Here is a 16,253-nt window from a genome sequence, read left to right on the forward strand (position 1 = left end):
CCGACAGCAGCGGCGTTGCGCGGGACTGGAAAAAAATTACGTAGCAAACAGCGCTAAAGTTGGTCCATTATTCTATGACTAAACCGCTGTCCGCATTGTCGCTGATTATTTTTCTGTTAAGTGCATGCACTTACACAAAACTCGCACATTTAATTATCTAAACACGAAGCGTGGTTGGTCAGGAGCTGCGCGTTAACTTTGGCTGTAGAGCGCTAGTTCGAGCGAGCAACGCTGTCACGCCACGACAGGAAGTTTTTGTTTTGCTGTGTGCGTGCGTTTCGCTCTTTCAACCTGTCCCTTCAAATACCCTTTTTTTTCCCAAACGAGATAATGTTGTCTGAGGAAAATACGCTACACTTTCGGCGTAAATAGTGTAGCGACTCCCGACAATTTAGCACCACCTAAATTTTGTTCCTGGGTCACCATTAAGATCTTGAGCAGTCGATGCGCGCAGCTTTAGCTTCCGTTTGCACCTCTGAAGTCGGCTTTCCCGCAAAGTCATGGCAGGCAGAGGGAATGAATTTGACACATGTTCTAGTGGCGAATGCGGCGCGTAGAACAATGCCGACACGCTAAGTAAGCTCGTGAAAAACAACTTCGCGGAGATGTTTCAGTTGTTCGAAACGACGCGACTGCTGTCCCTGCCGTCAGCTCGCCGTCATGACGGTGTTCGGGCATCGGTGGTTTTATCAACGTTTGCCGAGAACGCCGACTGGCAGATCTTGGTCCTTGTCTGCAGCAGTGGTAAGGAACGATTCTCGGTGACTGTTTCTATCTTTGCACCATGGGAGAGATAAAGTGGGTGCCGATGCTGCTAGTTTTCAGTCCTTAATGCATGGCCCGTTTACCGTTGTTGCAGTACGTTAGGTTGTACTAGTTACACCGCTGAATGTCGGTGTAGCGTACAGATAAATGCGCACGGTCTAAGTGAAAATAGCTTGGATGATTGTTTAGCGGTGAAAAATTAACGTTTCTTTTTTAACGACACGATGGTTTAACTGCGTTTTCACTATCTGAACGTGCTGTGTGATGCAGGGATCATGCATGCACCATTCCGCCAAGCAGATTTATTCAATTCGGTATATAAATTTTTATTATGTGTATGCTTGTATATACACCAGGAGAACGCGCAAATTAGTTGAACTCGTAGCCAGAGGCTAGCATAAGTCTTTAAGGAGCTGCTGGCGAAAAGGAAAATTGACACAATTAAAAAAAACATACATAAGAAAACTGCATCTGCTGAACTATGCATAATACAAATAAAATTATGCAAACAAACACAGCGCGCAGTTGTGAACTGCGTGACGTCGTAGTTAACTAGAAGACAATGTAGAGACAGTACAAAAGCAGCGCAGGCACTGAAATGTACATGAAATCGCCATAAAGTCGAGCACATATTGCGATGAGGACAAAGCGAAAGTAAACACAAACTATAGTGCGCGCGCGATGCAGTCGTTCATTTTTCTTGCATCCGGCCGCACGCCCAAAATGCATGCGACACACCCGGCTGGCCATATTAATTAAAGTAAGACTGGCTGTTGTAAAATTCGTTAAATGCTGCTGTAAAGCTGTTAATCGAGTGAGGCTCGGCGTACAGTAGCGATAAATCTGGCTTTTATTATCGAGATTGGAGCTCGCCTGCTCTTGCGCTCAAAGGCTGCAGTTACTGTCTTGCACGACAACTGTCGCGCTGACGAAGTGCTCCGACATTTCCTGTCGAGGATGTGCCGTACGTTAGTGCAAACCATTTCAACTCAACACAATTAGCTTTATCAAATTCCATCACGAGATGGCTAGACTTCAAATATATGTATATTATGGGGTTCAGTTGAAGGTTACTGACCATATACTGCAATAATCACCCTCCTTAAATATATTGAGTCAGTAGAAACATTTAGGAAATGCATCTAAGCCAGACAGTTAGCGAATGAAATTATAGTTAGTGAAAAACGTGGTCATTGTTTATGATGCTGTATTCATGGTGAATGTTTCTGGCTATTGAAAATATATCTACATGCAACATGCGCATCTCACGAAATAACATTTTGGTTGGTTTAATCATCACATCTTGTACTGGCTATCATTCCTAGCATTAATTTCATTTGACATAAAGGTTCGAGGTAGGTTTTATATTGGCATGGCCAGGAATCAAAACACAATATTACAGATGGCAATAAATTAATGCAAAATATGCAGTTTAGCGATGCATTACTTTATATCTCCGTGCACATCACTAACTTTTTTAATGTTTTTGTTGTTATTATTATTACTGCCTTTTTTCTTTCTTGTACTATGCTTTCTGAATTATGACTTAGTTAACTGACAGCATTTATCTGTGCCTCAGCAGTTCTGCCATGCATCCTTTGTGTGCTTCTCAGCCACACGCATGATTTGCAGTATGCACTTTGAGTTTTACGCTACACCATGACATCATAAGCACTCAAACTCAGTCTGCAAATGAGCATATGCTCATTGCAGTTGAAAAACACACATAATATATATATCTATTTTCGGGTTGTGCATCTACAACTGTGTATGCTAATCATAAAAAGACACCAAGGGCCCCTCGGTTAACCCCCTTTCTTCTCATTCCGTGCACGCTAATATTACACAAGAATAATAGAAAAATAACCACATTTTAAAATGCACTATATAAATATAAGCACACTACAGGTGTACCCGAATATAACAGATTTGGATAAAGTGAATTATTCTTTGTACCGAACAGGTAAAACTTACTGATTAGTACTCATGTACGTAACTCCCTCATAATAGTCTGGACACTGAATGTATAGAATTCAGGATCTGTGTGACCAGGGCCAGAATAATGTAAAGCTATTCCAACCTGTTTTTATTTTGCCATTAGCTCTCTGTGATAGGTCAAAATGGCTTGGGCCCGGCCCATTTTGGGGGAGTGCCACACCCATGTCACGAAGTGGTTGTGGCAGACTTGGAATAAAGGCAGGTTGGAATAGCTTTATGTTATCCCAGCCTAGGCGAGAAGCTGCCGCACATGATGCTCCGGTACACGCTCTTTTGTTGGATGTGATGCGCTGGTAGAATGTGGTCATTGAGGGAAGTCGGCTGAAGCAGTTCTACAAATTCTCGTGTCTCAGGATCGCCATTCGTAGTGATCTTGAGCAACACTCTAAAGCACAGGCAAAAAAATTACTGCCCACTATGTGAAGTTGTGTTTTCAATTAATGAATTTCAGTTTCTTCGTTCCCTTCTGTTGTCCTTGTGTTTTCTTTTTTGTGCTTTGCTTCAAGTTATGCAGTACCAACTAGCCCACCAATCTGTTCTAATGAATTCTTTTTTGGCTTCTATTCCATGCTGGATAAAGCATGTTAAGTGTTGATGGTCAGCCTTGCTTGGTAATACACACTTGGGATTGTTTGAGCACATCGGCAACAAGGAAAACAATGTGTGTGACCACTCGCCTGCCGTCATCGTCAACGTTTTTATAATTTCGGTATATGCAGTTACCTGATACAGCTAAACCTCGATATGACAAAGTATTTAAAGGGACCCTGAACTGATTTTGTACAGATATACTAAGTCGTTAGGGTAAGTCCTTCTAATCATTATGTGGCATCTAAGTGCTCTGCATAATGCATGTAGTTTATTATAAGGTTTTAAGAATGTACATTGCTACCGATTGCAGCAGCGCTGCTCCCCTGAGTTTTCAGCCGCCCCACACCAAGTGACGTGTGTCGTCCATCCGATGTCACTTGGGTGAGCTATTTGATTAGCTACCCAGGTCGTGTCATCTATAATTTTCCAGCCTTATGGTGAACAAATGTTGCTCGTAATGGTTGGAATCTTGGTTTCTATAAAAAACAGTAACAGATAGAGAATACACAACGTCAATTTATTACTATACTCAAGCACTTCCGGCACACAGCACGTGTTGTCTGCTTGTGTTAAAACATTCCCTGTGTTGATGGAAGCTGCACGGTAGAGTATTGTTCTCCAGTCTTCTTTTCACAAGCACCATGGATCGCCCTTGTTATGTTGTGGGCTGTAAATCTAGCGATCGCCGATACGTAAAGTTGCGATGTGACACCGCTCTGCAAGGCAGCAGATGAGCGGAGTGGCTGCAGTGCATCCAACTGTCAGTATCCGATTGGTCAGAATCTATGCGTTTGTGGCCGCGACTTCATGCCGGAGGATTACTATCATAATAGTTTTGGTGTGTCCGGTATTCAGGTAAATACAAGGAGGATCATGGAGGATCGGCAGCTAGGCGGCTAGCTGAGAGGTTAGAGAGGCTTTGCACACTGCCTCCATGACAGCCAGAAGTAGGCAACACAATGTCACATCATGACGCAGAGCCAGTGAAGGCAGAGCTTAGCCCCGATCACTTGGCGAATGAGTTGAGGAGAAAAAGCAGGGCTAGGGAGAAAGGTAACTTGTAATCGTCTGTAGCTCTTTTAATATGAGACACTTCACTTAAATTGTGGTGCTGATGATTTGCTGTAGCTGTACCCTACGTGTCTACAGAATTTGTCCAAACGGTTTCAGGGACCCATTTTATTTAATATTATTTTTAATACCCTCAGTGGCCGAAGCATTGTGGCGGGGATTGGGTGACAATATATAAACGAAGAAAAGAACAGAATTAAGGGGGTATGGTAGGGTGCATGAACTATCTTGGTTTCAGCTTTATATCTCAACAACTGTTCTATATATTAGCGTGAAATTCTGCACGCTCAATAGCAATAGTGTTGGCCTTAATTGGTGTAATTTTTTACTGCAGGCCTTTTTTATTTTTTGTGTATTTGAGAACCAAACTTTAAGCTATGATGTAAAATAAAATGTACCTTTCCTCAGAAACAAAAAACAGCATGACCGTGAAATCTCGCACAATAATTCTGTATAATAGTGGGTTTAACTGGAACCTTTAAAAAAGGCTTTGCTACATTTACGTCACAAGAAAAAAAATATTGCCGTCACACGTCTCGTACCGTGGAGGGTCTGTCTAATAATCTTTTCTTTTTTTTTAGTTATACCTGAGTGATTTTTTCACACCTTTAGGTTCAGATTACTTGCAAGGGATGTGAGTGTATTCTGGGAAAATTTCAGCGTAATGGGCTGTGTAGTTTTCCAGAAAAGGTACATCAAGTTCCAAAAATTTTGAAAAAAGTGATTTTGAGAAAAACGCATTTTTATGTTTGCACCTTCACTACAACCGTTCAACATGCACCAGCAGAGTACAGAAACTTTCTGGCTGTTTTGGTGTCTTCCCCAAAGCCTTTCTTCATGTTTACGTTTACGTAAACATGAAGTTTACGTAAACTTAGTGCTGGGGGTCATGTAATCCCGAGTTTTGGAGATGCATTGAAGTGAGAGGCAGATGCAGCATCCACATCCCCTCTTCCTGCACTTTTTATGATGGCATCGTCCCATTGCGGGTGATCATATATCAGCTGTGGGTGCAGAGTAGACGCATCGCAGGCTTTGCTTTGTACCGCCGATGTGAAGATAGACACTGCATGAAACCGCATCTTGTGCAGCCGACTCTCACATTTAGCAATGCGAAAATTTCTCATTCAAAGTCGTCTTTCTTTTTCTTTTTCTGGTTACCAAATAGTTCAGAAACTTTTGTGGACGCTTTTGTATAGGAAAAATCTGTCGACAAGTGGACTTCATTGCATAAAGGTCGAAGTGCTGATTTTACTGACTTTGTTATACAGCAGAACCTCGTTGATACGTTCCCGTTACGTGTATTTTCCCGGCACCAATGTTTGCAATTGAGAACCTTAAAAATGACCCAATAAGGTTACTCAGTTTTGACCGGTTCATGCTTTCCCGGAAGACACGATTGTTTCCGGAAAACAAGATTTTTCGGCACCAACTTTCACTACACCGCAAAACTGCGATCGTGTAATACGTTGGCCGGCCACTAGATACCACGTAAATAAGAAAATGCGCGAGGCGCACACGATCGAGAACCGCATGTAGCTGCCTGCTGCGGCTGAATATATGCCGGCGCGCACTCAGTTTCTTGCTTCGGTACCAGCAAATACCCGGGCTCGTCGCACACGTCATTTACTGCTGTCACCACCAATCCTTTTGCGATATGCCTATTCGCCTGTTTCACAGCGTGTGGTGCCGTCGGAAGCGTAGCGTACGCTTTTAATAGGCGGTAACCGAAACGGGACTCTGTTCCATGCAGCAGACTGCGATCGTCTTCCGGCCGCTAGATCCCGCGTGAACAAGGCGCGAGGCGCGCGCAGTCTCCTATTCCGGTGCCAGCAAATCTCCGTTCGGGCACGACGCATTAATAGCTATCACCGCCAAACCTACTGCGATAAGCATCTTCACCCGTCTGTTTTATAGCACTTGGTGCGTAGTGCCATTGGTCGCGTACTGCACGCTATTAGTAGACAATGATCTAAACTCGTCGCCGTTCCCTGCTGCAGGTAGCACGGCGTGTGCATCGCGTTTCGCTTTGGCGGCATCCGGCGTCGCCCACCAGCAGATTTTGTTTCGGTTTCTCGTTGACCTCTTAAAACACCTGAATGTGTCACGGGCCGTCGGAGTGCCGACAGTTTGACGTGTGTCGGCGGCTCTGCCGTGCCACAACGATCCGCGCAATGCTTCACATTACGTAGATGTCAACAATAGCTGAATCAGTCAAATTTTTTAGTTATTTCGGGTCGTACGTTTTCCTGGTTACTACGTTTTTCTCACGGTTTTTTTCCAAAACGTGTGAGTGAGGTGCTACTGTATTGAGGTTTAAAGAGACAGACAACCGCTCAGTACATGAATTGAGGTAACTTTGATGATGGAATGATTTCCTATCATAATGCCTAAAATGAGCCTTGTTTTTCTCATTAAGCGTAGATTTATATTTTTGATTCATCCCTAAAAGTAAAAAAAAATCTTTTGGCACCCCACATGGCAGAAACGTGAAGCTGCATAAGAGGTCCACCACGTGATTTACTAGCGTATGTGGTTCCTGGTCTTTTTGTTATTATTGAAATGCAGTATCCTTTTTATTATTATAAGTTTTTTCTGTCTTACAATGTGCAGATAAGCCTTCGCTTGTAGTGAGCAAGAAAGTGGCGTTGCCTTTGCCTTCGTTTTCGATGAGTTGGCTTGGCTCTTCTATTGACAGAACAATGACGATGGGGGCCAGCCACCCATGACATAGGCGTGTACTTCAGCAAAAATGCGGTACAAATACAAGAGACGTCTGTACAACAACGCAAACTTATTTCACCAGCTTCTTATTTTGAAGTGTGGTTGAAAAAGTCGAAACATTGGTGGTTAACCACAGTTACCCTCACTTCTGTGAAAGCAAAACGTTGGGCAGCTTTCACAATTTGTGAGGCAGGCTATTGACATCACTCTCATTTCCCAGCACTGCTGAGAAGGGACGCTTACTTTTTTAGAGGCTGCTCAGATCGAAAAATTCTGCTTGCTAAATATCTGCATGCTTATGGAAGTAACTGTTGCACATGTAAACAATACCAAGGGTGAGCTTTGTGTTGCGCCATAAAAAACTAGGTCCTTAAAGGGACCCTGAAACGCTTTTGACGATTTTCTACAAACGTACTGAGTCGTTAGAGTAGGTCCTTCTGATCATTAATTGACACATCTAAGTGCTCTGCGTAAAGCGTGTAATTTATTATAAGGTTTTAAAAATGCACATCGCTGCCGATCGCAGCGCACTGCTCGGCGGAATTTTAAGCCGCCCCTACCCATATGACCGAAATAACCCATATGACGTCAGTGGGGCGAGCTATCCGATTGGCTGACCAGGGCGCGTGATCGATAATTTTTCCAACTTTATGGTAAACAAATGATCTTCGTGATAGTTGGAATGTTAGTTAATTTGTTTTTATAAAGAGAAAGTAGCAGAAAGAGAATGCACAAGAACAATTTTTCAGTACACTTAAGCACTTCCGGCACACAGCAAGTGTCATCTGCTTGTGTTACAACGTACTCCATTTTGACGAGAGCTCCGCGGTCAGAGTTGGTCTCAGTCTTTTCGCGAGCACTATGATTCGACTTTGTTGCCTTGTGGACTGCAAACGTAGCGACTGGCAATATGTCAAGCTGTGACATCGTGTCCTTCTGCTGGGCAGCGTACGAGTGAACTGGCTGCTGCGCATCGGACTGCCGCTATCCGATCGGCGCCAGAAGCTGCACGTTTGTGGCCGTCACTTTACACCGGAAGATTACTAACGCACTAGCGTTTCGCGAGTCCCGTATTAGGGCAAACGTAAGCGCAAGGGGACAGGGTCTGGCCGCTTGACTGTGCCGTAACGGGATGAGCCGAGGTGAGCAGAAGGGCAAAGGTGAATGGTCTGCATGGTGCAGCCACCTGGTGGCATAGAGCTCAACCATACACAGTAGAAGCAACGAAGCGTATTCTTTTTTGCTGCTCGTGCGTATTTTTCGCAGGAGTGTAATCATCAACACGTTGTTTTTATAAATGTTCAAAATGTTTTACACTTGGCTAGAGCAATATTAGCGCTTTGTTTGGCTGGTTAAGCGCTGCGCCAACAAGTGTCTGGACCGTGCAGACCGATCAGGCCGCTCACGTACGTTTGCGCCAAAGTTCCTTCATCAGCTTGAGTTTATGCCTCCAGTCATTTGCGGATATGACCAGCTTGCCTGTGGCTAACGGAATACCAGACACGTTCGGCGCTACGACAGAATGCTCGCAACACGCTGCTTCGATAGCTCTCGCTTGGGGTCGACAGCCAAGCAGCTAGCGGAGAGGTTTCGCGCAGGCGGGGGCGGGCTTCAAAACAACCGGAAGTTGACGATGTGATGTCGCATCGTGACGCAGGACCAGTGAAGGCGGAGCTTAGCCCCGCTCGCTCGGCGAACGAGTTGAGGAGGAAAAGCATGGCTGGGGAGGAGGGTAACTTCTAATCGCTTGTAGCTCCATTAATACGTAACGCCTCACTTAAATTGTGGTGCGAATGTTCTACTTAAGCTGTACCCTACGCGTCTACAAAATTTGTCCGAACCATTTCAGGGGCCCTTTAAAGGGACTGGTAAGACCGAATCGTGTTGAGACATTGATGGAAATGAAATGACCATGATTTATAGTGTTAGAAACCAGCATGCTGTTAGCGATTTAAGTACGAATTATAATTTTAAATTGGCAAATAAAGTCTAAAAAACTGGTAAGTGGCGAAACCTGGCAGTGAAATCTTGGTACTTCAGATGTATTCTATGAGATTACCGTACGTAAGTTGACTGTTATTAAGTACATAATAATTGTTGCTTAAAATTGCTGTTGATATATTATTAGACACTCGTGCATTATTCTGTGCTTTGGAAATAAAAAACACACGGATGGCTATGGCAACATGCTGAACTTTGTATCAGATATGTAAAGGCATCGTTTTGTTTTCGATCTGATTGGTTTCGTTCTGACTGGTTAAATACCAAAGCAGTTGGGCAGAAAACCGCAAAAACATGTAGGTGTCATCACAGAAATCATTTAGCAGTTCAAAAAACTATAATCGCAGGAACACCGACTTGAGAAACAAAATTACACTTTACTACAGCACGGCCACACTTGTCATCTGCCTCCAACTAATGCCGGTGTATAATCACTGTTGCGCTCACCTATCACTGTTTCCAGCATGCTTCTAGTGTACGATTACATCCTCACGGCAGATAGAAAAATTCTGATAAAAAATGTTCCACGGCATTTTTCGTGTTAGCACTTCATGATTAGCGCTTACTCTGACCGGTAAGCTTTCCATTGCAGTAAAAAAAAAAAGAAAAAGAGGTACCATGAAAATTGGTTCTCAGTCCCTTTAAAAATCATTTGTCACTCCCTTTAACTGTATATCGAACTATTTTTACTGCACAATCTTGTTCATTATAAGCAGGCTTGACTGTACTTCTACGATATGTGCCGCTAAATGGGTTATTGCAGGTGAAGTGCATTAGAGAGGATGGGCAGGAGGGTGGGCGTTTAGGTGCCTGCTTGCAGCTCCATCATTTGGCCACGCAGGAGGTCCCTTTTTGTTGTTGATTTATATGAAGCAATTCAAGATAATTATCACTGCCTATATAATGCACAATATATTCGCAACAGGTACTTTTGTCGCTATTTTTCAGTTTAGAGATATGGCATCCACCTTTATGGATGGAATAAAAGTAATAAACAATATTAATAAATTTTTTTTATATAGTATGCAGGTATTTCCAAAAGTGCCGATGATGCATGAAATGCATACTTAAAAATGAATTTTTTGACAGGTAGGACGAATTTGGACCTGAAGATTTCTTGGTGTTTTTTTTTTTTTTTATTGAGATGAATATTAGGAGAGGTTGGCGCCTTTATGGTGGCACCGGCTACTCCTTGTCACTTGGCAAAGGAAACAAGTTTGCATAAAAAGGGAGAATAGCGACACGAAAGATGGCACTCAATAGAACACTGGATGAACAAAAGATATACAGTCCAACAGTACATGAGTCGCAAAGTTCTGTGCATAAGTCCAGTCCACGTACGCATATATAAAGTCAGATATTTAGAACAGTCATAACACTCAACACATGTAATGCACTGCAAGTACAGAACAGAATTATACATATTGCATAAAAGTTGCGATCGCCTCATAAACCAATTATGAATCACGAACAACGTTTATGTTACTCATTTAGCGCATTCGGATCATCTGATGCCTAATTATTTTCCCAAAATGTTGGTCTCCTCTAAAAACTTTTTCAGAGCAAGAAGCGCTCTTTTTTGAAGGCCCGCATTTGGCCATGGGCCAAGTATTTTTTTTAGAGTGAAAGGTCTTCTGTCTAATATCAACAAATTTGCTTGCAGTACCCTTCTTTGTGGATTGTATTTAGTGCACTCGAGGAGAAGATGATGCACATCTTCGTCTGTATGGCCACAAGAACACTGTGGACTAGAGACACGTTTTATCCTGTACAGGAAGTGTTTAGTGAATGCAGTACCAAGACGCAGGCGGTGTACCAATGTTTCAAATTTTCTGTTGTCTCTTAGATTTCCCGGCATTGTTAAGTTTATACATGGGTCTATAAAGTATAACTCAGAGTTTTTAGTTTTCTGATCAAACCAGGTAGTTTTGCTGAGGCGACAAGAAATCTGTCTCAGGAGCAGACGGACTTCACTACGCAATAGAGTCCTCATAACATGGTGAATAGTGCAGATGCAGGGACAAGAACGGAAGATGGAACACAGACACAACACACATGCTGCATCTTCTTCTTCTTTGTCCTTTTGTCTGCACTGTTCACTCTGTTCACAAACCAACTATTTCAAACTGGTCTTCATGGTGAGAGGAAGAAGTGGATGGAGTAGAAGCAGTATGTGATGTACGGAGCAGGCAGACTGTTAGAACCTGTTAGGATAACACCGTAGATGCCAAGCAGAGGACAGTGTAGGTGTCAGCACTAGAGAGTCAGGTAAAGTGACAAAACATGGGAAGCTAGCCTGTATGTAATGAGTGGTACAAAATGGGAGTAATTGCATGATGAGCCTTGGGAGCGTTGCTTGACTTAGCGGACTTGATTTGCAAAACTGTCCTGGCGCACTGCAGCTTGGATAAACGCAATGAATCAAAACAAAGCTGGGTGAGTTAGTAGGTTGGAAGCAGCACGCTCTACCATTTGGAATGCCACGGGAGTATGTTGGCATATCTACACACTCAAATATACATCTGCATTTCTCATTGTAAACCTGCCTTGTGACAGATCTGGCTCTAGCTATGTTTACAGTGGGGTTTATATACGGTCTGATGCTTCATTTCTTGTTCGAGGATTTCCACATGCTTAACTGAAACTGTGACACCTGCCAAATTGAGCGCTTTGCTCACTGGCCTTGGTGCTTTGTCTCTAGAGGGTAAGCGAAGCTAGATGTTACTCCTGTTAGGAATGGCCTGCCAAGGTGGCAACGCGCAAGTTAGTTCAGCCCGCTGCACACGTTTCGATCCACCCGCGGTGGGGGCGCCCTTCAGAGAACCAGCGAGGACAGCGAGGATGCCTAACCTAACCTAACCAACCGTGAACTCCCTTTGGAGAACTGCGGACTACGTCCGCTCTGGAATTTAGAGGCGCCGGCTGGGGTCGGGCGTGACCACCTGGCTACGGGGAGGCAGGACAATGGCCACCACCACGACTGCGCTGCAAAGGTCGTCTGCCCGCGGAGGGGGCACTGAAACCTGTGTGTGCATGTGTGTGTTTGTAAAACGTCCCGCAGAGAGGTAGCTTGTTTATGCTGACGTCAAACGTTTTGCCTCACCTAGGGATCTAGGGGACACGAAGTGGATATGATGAGCTGTTGTCAGCGGCTAGAGTGTGCTCATCGTAGTGCTCTGTGCTCGTCAATGTACTCGTGAACTTTGTGCTTGTTTGCTGTATGCGTCGTCTTGCGGGCTCCATTTGGGAGTCACGCTAGACTGTGTAAATGTATCCCATGTTCAACTGTAAATAATGTAAATAAACCCTGTTCACCTAGTTACTCCCAAGTTCCTCTCTACGACCTTCAACCCTTACAAATGGTGGCAGCGGCAAGATCGCTTGACAGCTCCTACAACTGGTAACAGCGGTGGGATCGTCCGACAACTCTAATACTCCTAAGAAATTCCAACTTAGAATGGCTTGTCCTGGACTACTTGCTGTAGACGTGAGCGGTTGAGGACAACCTGTTTGATTTCGAGAACAGTGAAACAGTTGAAGAAAGAGAATAGCTAATGTGTTTTGGGTGTGAACTGTCAAGAAGGGCACGTTGCTTGGCCAGTTCATCTGTGATGGTGAATAGCTAGAGCAGCCCATGACAGGCTGTATGCAAAATTTTTCACGGGAACAATCTATGAGATTCTATTGATGTACAGCAAGAGCTTTTGTATAACAAGTGGGACATTGCATCAGCGATCGAGAGATAGGGAACATCCCCTCTATGTTGAGAATAAGTTAGGACAGTGCGCATTGCAACGCACATGTTTCTGCATGTTGATGTGAGTCGCATGTCTGGACGATACAGATATTAGAAGCAGCAAAACTAGGGTATAGCATGTGTAATTTTGGAAACATTCATTAAGCAGACAGTGCCAGTACATTAGTGCCATTGTATGAGAGGGAATGCAGTATACTGTCTGTGCATAAATGATAATTATTGGATGGTTTTCACAGTAGATTTTAGCACTTTTGCTCTAAAATATACTTGTCTACTTGACTGCAAGATATTGCTCACCACTTGCTAGGCTCTGCAACTATGGTTTCCGATTGTGGTGGCCGCATTCTAATAGGAGGGGAATGCGAGAATGCCCGTGTACTGCACTTTGGGTGATGCATTTGAGGTGATGAAAGTTACGCAAGAACACTCCATACAATGATTGTTGTAGCCTCTGTGTTGCTTCAGGATGTTAAAGCTCCGTCAATCGAGCAGCATTGTCAAAATTTGCTGGTTTAATTATCGTTTTGACGATAATGATTGCGTGACTGCATTGCAGGGCATGTGGTCCTGTACCTGCGGCACTTACATGACCCCCGCCCTCGCTTCTGGAGCCTGCCGTGGTCAACACCGCGAAGGCCGCATCCATTTGGCGACGTGGTGGCGTTGTGCATGGACCCTTTGGGCACCAAGGTTGTTCTCGCCACCGCTGGTAGCGCACTGCTTGTCTGGAACATCGTGCCCTTTCTGGTGAGCTGTGGAGACCAGCTACATATTCAAGGGACACTACAGAGGACTGTAATCAAATATCAGTATAACAAATATGAATATAACAAATGATTGAATACAACAAAATATATGCAGGACTTTATTACAATATATATGCAGCCAACAAATATATGCCAACATATATATACAACAAGTATACCCAACAAATATATGCAGCCACGCTTTATTACAGTGAGTAGCCTACTGCTGTAATGAAACCAAAACTACAGGACCCGAGACTATGTCACTTGTAACGAAACAAATATTTCTTTGCTTGCAGCTTGAAAATACGTACTGCAGATCAATTCTGTGGATGCTCGCAAGGTGGAGGGAGGCTCACAAAAGGGAAAATTGTCGCCCACCTTACTGTACCACGAAGCTACAATGGAAATACAAAACTGGTTTCTTATATAAGAAGCATTGCAGCTGAAGAAAAATATGTCCCTGTCCAGGGACGGAATTCAGGACCAGTGCCTTTCCACGATGGTTGCTCTACTGTCTGAGCTAACCAGAAGGCTAGCAGATTGTGGAGCAAGGCCAAATTAATCGACAACACATACCAGAGGGACACTGAATATGGCTAGTAAATCCTGCAGAAGCCCATATAGTGGAGAAAGGTTCATCAAAGGAAAAAATTGTCATCCACCTGACTATAGCACGAAGCTACAAAGGAAACCGAGTACATGAATTCCCAAAAGCACACGCACATTCAGTGCAATGTTGGAACTTAAATGACACGAAGCTTGTTTGAGTGAGCGAGGTAGCCGTAGTAGTGGATGGCACAAGCACAGCCTTGTTGCCTGTAGTTTATTTGTTTATTTATTTGTTCATTCATTGCAGTACCCTCAGGGCCCGAAAGACATTGCAGAGGGAGGTGGGCACATTGTGTTTGTGCAATCACAGTAATGTAAACAATGACACTATTACATACAAAAGCAAAATTAAAAAATTGATAATTAACAGTGTGCTTATTCTAATAGGTGGTCATTAACAGAGGCCTTGAATGACAATGCTCTAGGTAACATTATTGTACGTGCCGATGGGCAAAATGAGAACAAGGTAAAAGCGGGAGCCAAAATTGTGACAAGTGGACTTGCCTTTTTCAAGGTGACATATTTCAAACCATATGTCGCCGTGAAGAAGACAAGTCCGCTTGTCGAAACGTTGGCTCCCTCTTTTACCTTGTTCTCATTTTGCCCACCACCTCCAATTTCGATCTCCCGCCTTCTCTGTGTTTTCCCATTATTGTACGTGTCAAATACAAAACTTATTGATTAATAAATAACAGCGCAGCTTAGTCGTAGGAGGGGTCAGTAATGGCAGCCTTGAATGACTGCATCTCAATGCTGGCAGTGGCACTAGGATGGTGGTTCAATTCTGAGCTAATCTTGGGTATAAGTTAATCATGGAATAGATTATTACTGCAAAAAGGAATGGCGGTGAGGTGCGACAGAAAAGTAGAGGAATACATTTCAATATTTTTCAGAATCTTTGAGTTGATGTTATCAACATCATAACTAAATGAAAATTTCAATGTGCAATGTAACTTGGCAGTTGCTTGAAAAATCAATAATAAACATCATCCACGGGTAAAAATTTGCAATGGTGAAGTTGTTAGCTGTCTGTTTCGTGAGGATGATGTGATGTATGACTGTCACAGTGTAGGTATGTCCACTGCTGCAAGTTCTGGAACTTGTAAGTAAGAACCAACTTCAGACAAAACAGTGAAGCGTACACGCTCTGTCACACACACACACACATGCACGCACACACACACTCTTTATAAGACTTCAAGGACACTGCACATTAACTAAATAGGAACTAGACGCACTAAATATAAAGTCACAAATAAGTTCACAAACTATGCAAGTCAATTAAATATCAAAGTCCACATAGAGGTGGAGTGTCGGAGCATATCAGAGGCTGGAATGATGCATGTGGCGAGTGTCTGCTCTGACTAGGGCCATCTACAGATGACAGGCAGCCAGAAGACTTGGCAGGACTGGGTAGGAGCTTAGGCCAGGAAGGTAGGCCACCCTTCAGACATAAGCTACAGGAGGGGAGTTGTAAGCTCATGAAAAGCAGGCATAGGCAAGAGTCCTGACCTATTGTCTGACAAGATACTACTTCTGCCAGTGCTACCTTCTTCTCTTCACCTCTTCTCTCACAGTGGTTGCACGTTCCTCGCTCATGTCACAAGGCTCTGCATTTATACGCGGGGGGGGGGGGGGGGGCAAAATGCAAAAAAGTTTATGTGCTTAGATTTAGATGTATGTTAAAGAACTCCGAGTGGTCAAATTTAATTCAGAGTCCCCCACTACAGCGTGGCTCATAATCGTATCATGGTTTTGGCAAGCAACACCCCAGAATTTTTAACAAATGGGTTGCATGCCTGTGTTTTTGGCGTAGATGCCTCTGAAAAAGGGGCCTTGAAGCACGGCAGCAGCTATGGCTATTCTGCTTCTAAGGATGTGGTCACATGATAAATTCCCGTCTGTGGCACTCACATACCACAGGGATGGAATGGTTTTAATTTTAACGCTCTAAAGAGAATAACAGGTAGTCCTGTAGCACCCTCTCT

At 43.7% G+C, this 16,253-nt stretch overlaps 1 protein-coding gene across 2 annotated transcripts in view; it reads left to right on the forward strand.

Annotated features, from left to right (window-relative positions):
- The first annotated feature begins 94 nt into the window (after positions 1-94).
- Positions 95-16,253, forward strand: part of LOC135916276 (uncharacterized) — a 165,654-nt gene continuing 149,495 nt past the window's right edge. Inside the window, exons 1-2 of one of the 2 annotated variants that reach the window (XM_070541280.1) lie at positions 95-744; positions 13,464-13,654. In XM_070541280.1, coding sequence (XP_070397381.1) covers positions 606-744; positions 13,464-13,654 — 330 coding nt within the window. In that variant the 5' untranslated portion in view covers positions 95-605. The remainder of the gene's footprint in view (positions 745-13,463; positions 13,655-16,253) is intronic. The other variant, XM_065449600.2, reaches the window with a different exon arrangement.

This window comes from Dermacentor albipictus, chromosome 6 (assembly GCF_038994185.2).
Source record: "Dermacentor albipictus isolate Rhodes 1998 colony chromosome 6, USDA_Dalb.pri_finalv2, whole genome shotgun sequence".
Lineage (NCBI taxonomy): Eukaryota > Metazoa > Arthropoda > Arachnida > Ixodida > Ixodidae > Dermacentor > Dermacentor albipictus.